Source organism: Coregonus clupeaformis, unplaced genomic scaffold, assembly GCF_020615455.1.
Source record: "Coregonus clupeaformis isolate EN_2021a unplaced genomic scaffold, ASM2061545v1 scaf1441, whole genome shotgun sequence".
NCBI classification, from domain to species: Eukaryota; Metazoa; Chordata; class Actinopteri; order Salmoniformes; family Salmonidae; genus Coregonus; species Coregonus clupeaformis.
In genome coordinates, this window is record NW_025534895.1 from 32,861 (window position 1) to 36,709 (window position 3,849).

Here is a 3,849-nt window from a genome sequence, read left to right on the forward strand (position 1 = left end):
AAATCAAAGCCTATAACACACGTGAGAGTCCAAGATATCGGTTGACTGTTTGATAGTTCTTATTATACTACTATAAAGTCTGTCAAGTCAAACACGTCTGACACAGACTCAGTATCCTGATGAATGAAGACAGTCAACTACTACCATGGCAGAACCTCTTCTATTATATCATAGTATATTGTGATAGTATGAAATACTGGTCCATTATGATGTTAGAGTGAGTTTTAGACTTGACAGTTTTTAAAGACACCATTAATCAGCCTTACTGAATATATATTTTTCCAGAATATTGCAAATATACAGTATCTATTATCCAGTTTATTAATAAAAACAACAACAATATACATTCCAAAAAGAAATCTTTATTTTAATCCATTATCACACAATCGAAGCATCAAAGCAAACATGATAGTGAATAAAAGCAGATCACATCAAATCTAAAACTAACAACATTTCAATCTACAGAATGGATTGACACATGAACTCAAGCCAAGCCCCCTGTTAGTCTACACCAGAGTGATCACTATATTGAAGAGCGACTGATTTTAAAACGAAGCAAGTCAAAGCAGAGGAACCAATATCCTCTCTCCACAGGGGTGTGTGACTGAGGGGTCCTACCCAGAACAGTCAGCCCTCCTCAGGGTCTTGGTGACTGGAGTCTGGGATTTCTGCTGGGCTTCACAGGTCACCTCTCCTGCCTTGGTCCACTCCTGGGCAGTGAGAGTCAGTGTGCTGCTCCAGCTGTACAGGCCATCCTTCTCCTGGACCCTGGGACTGGCCTCCTGCTTCTTGCTGGTCCCGTCCACTTTCCAGCTCATGGTCCAGTCTGAGGGGAAGCCCTTGTTGGCCAGACACGTCAGTGTGGCTGTTGTTGTACTGGACAGCTCCTCACTAGAGGGGGGCAGGACGGTGAGGATGGGGACTCTGTTACCTGGAACAAACAGAACACATCAACTAAGTAACTACATCAAGTACAGTTACAGTAAGAAATTATATTCAGCAAAGTACACATCAAAATGAAGTGAATTGGAAATGCCCTCTAAATATTAATGTAAAAGTTAGATTGGTAAAAGATGTGGATAAACACAAACTGTAATATGATAAAGCAGATTAATGAACCGAACAAGTATTAAATAAGTAGAGTTACAAGTCATACAGCATCAGTTATACATGTCATACAGATATTATTTAGGAATGGATCTGATCAGAATAGCCTTGCCATATTCATAGTATTTGCAGAATTTGAGCATAGATTAGTTTTAATCACATATCAACCATGTTAGTTCATGAAGTCTGTTACAAACATAACTGAGACCCTTTGTCTTCACACTAACAGTGAAGGCTACCATGAACTTAATGCATCAATAATGACTACTATATCCAATGCTTTTAAATAGTCATCATACCAGAATTAAGAGTTATATTCTGCAATCATACAAATCAGACATACAAATAAACCTGCAATTTAACATTTTGATTTTAAAAAATGTTATTTGATAGAAGGCTCAGTAAAAAGCAATTAAAACATTTTGAAAATCTAAAATCACAATATTCTCATAGAGACAGAGTGTAAGAATAACATACTTAATAAGTGTAATCAGAAAGAAATATCAAGTGAGCTTGTTACTTACTTCCAACATCTAGTCTGGTGCCGCTACCAAAAGTGACCCACAGTGATACAATTCCTATTACTGCTCGTACAAAACCTCCTGAACATTGGCCAAGCTGAAATTCTTTGTACTGTGGTTTAAATAATTGACTCTAATATGTTATGAATACTTGCCAAAGATGATTTTATCTTGTTAATTTGAAATGAAGTATTTTTGTTTTGTTTTGCCCCCAAAATTGCAAAACCTGTTTATTGAACATTTCCTACAAGGTACAGTATGTTTATTCATACACCTAATCAAATGTAGGCTAATCACTCTCATCGTTTAAAGGCAGGTCAAATTTAATTAGATGTAATGACATACTAATTAAAATTGGCCATATTATGTGTAGGCTTTGTATTATTCCCCCAAAATCATGTAAAAAAGTATGTTAAAAAATCCTCAATATCGAGGCTAGATTTATAGAGATATTGAAACACAACATCAAAAGCTGAATAAAACAGTTAATTTTGTTGTTTACTACTTCCAACATCAAGTCTGGTGCCGCTACCAAAAGTCAACCACAGTGATACAATCCTATTACTGCTGGTACAAAAACCTCTCTGTGTTGTGATGCTGCAGCTGTTACAGTGAAGATCACTCATACAGAATCACATTCAACACAAATACACTTTAACATCTTCCAGGTAGAACAAACACTTCAAATAAGCTGTTTCTAGATAATGCAAATATGAATTGCATCTTAAAACCAGATATTAGTATTTTTTCTTCCTTCTTCTGTGTATCAGGTGTTCTCCTAGTCTGTAGGTACAGTCCAGCATTAGATCCAGTGTTGCTAGTATTCCTCCATATTGTCCATATGAAAGACAACAGCAGCAGCAGTAGTGATAGTGATCCATGTTGTATATTCCTTTATTAAAGATGTTGATCTCAGATTTAACAGTTGTGGTAAAGTCACAGAGGACAGACAACACTACCAGAGGAATCCTACCAGCTTTAGTTTAGAGAAGTGTTCACTAACTGATTAGAGGAACTTACATAAGAGACCAAGCATGAGTGAACAGACAGTTCATTATGTCTGATCATCATCAGAATAAAAATAAATGATGGTGTGACATAAAAGTTGCAATATATTAGTTATTTGAGTAAACATTTGCTGTTTGATGTTATTAAAGGGAAGGCAGGTAGCTAGTGGTTAGAGCGTTGGCCTAGTAGCCAAATGGTTGCTAGTTCAAATCCCCAGGTCGACCCTGTGAAACATCTGTCGATGTGCCCTTTAGCAAGGCACTTAACCCTAATTGCTCCAGGGTCTCTGTTTATAATGAAAGATGCTGTACGTGACCCCACTCTCCGAGGATGTCTCAGGTGGAGTTGGGATATCCCCCCAAAAAAATATTTTTCTAATTCCCGTATAATACACGCGTGAAATAGGACAAATATAAGTACCCACCTAATTACTATTATTAGTAAAACAAACTCATGCAGGACAAAATATATTGTAATGATAGGAGCCTACTTGGAAACTGAAATAGATTTGAAACACTCATTTGCATAACGCATCTGCTCCACTGCTCTGGTAGTGTTTATATCCCTGTGAGTTTAACACTTCATGACTGAGAGCTGTCCTTCATGACAACAGAACCCACAACAACCATGACTTTTATCATCATCCTCATCTGGACACTTTTCAGAATTTACTGTTGAAAATTAATTACATCTACACCATGGAAATGTATATCAATGTTAATATTTATATTCAGAACTATTGAATACTATATGTAATAATTTATTCATATAATATTTGTAATTCTATTTTTCAGAATCCAGACTCAGAGGACAGATCACTGTGACTCAGACTCCTGCAGTGATAGCTGTTTTCCAGAACAGACAGTCATTATTGACTGTAAAAACCAGCAGTGCTTGGTAATAACTATCTAGCCTGGTACCAACAGGAAACCTGGAGGAGCTCATAAACTCCCTTATTTACACGCAGCTACAACACTTCAGTGATACAGAGCCGTACAAAACCCCCTCAGTCAGACTGCACAGTGACTGTACTGCTACAGCTGGGACCTACTGCAGGTGCTGAGGGGGAAGAGACAGTGACATGGAACACTGATCAGCAAGGAAATCTTGAATAAGGATAGAAAGCATAATTAATATCACATGTTCTCCATCATCATCATCATCATCATCATCATGGTTGTAACTCTGTATATTTGTCATGACCTGAAAGATC

General features: G+C 37.1%; 1 gene segment (V, D, J or C); it reads right to left on the reverse strand.

The window, feature by feature from the left end:
- Positions 1 to 342: 342 nt before the first annotated feature.
- LOC121579022 lies at positions 343 to 2,603 on the reverse strand. The segment is given in 2 exon segments: positions 343 to 931; positions 2,134 to 2,603. Coding segments are annotated over 2 exon segments (438 nt in total).
- Positions 2,604 to 3,849: the final 1,246 nt, after the last annotated feature.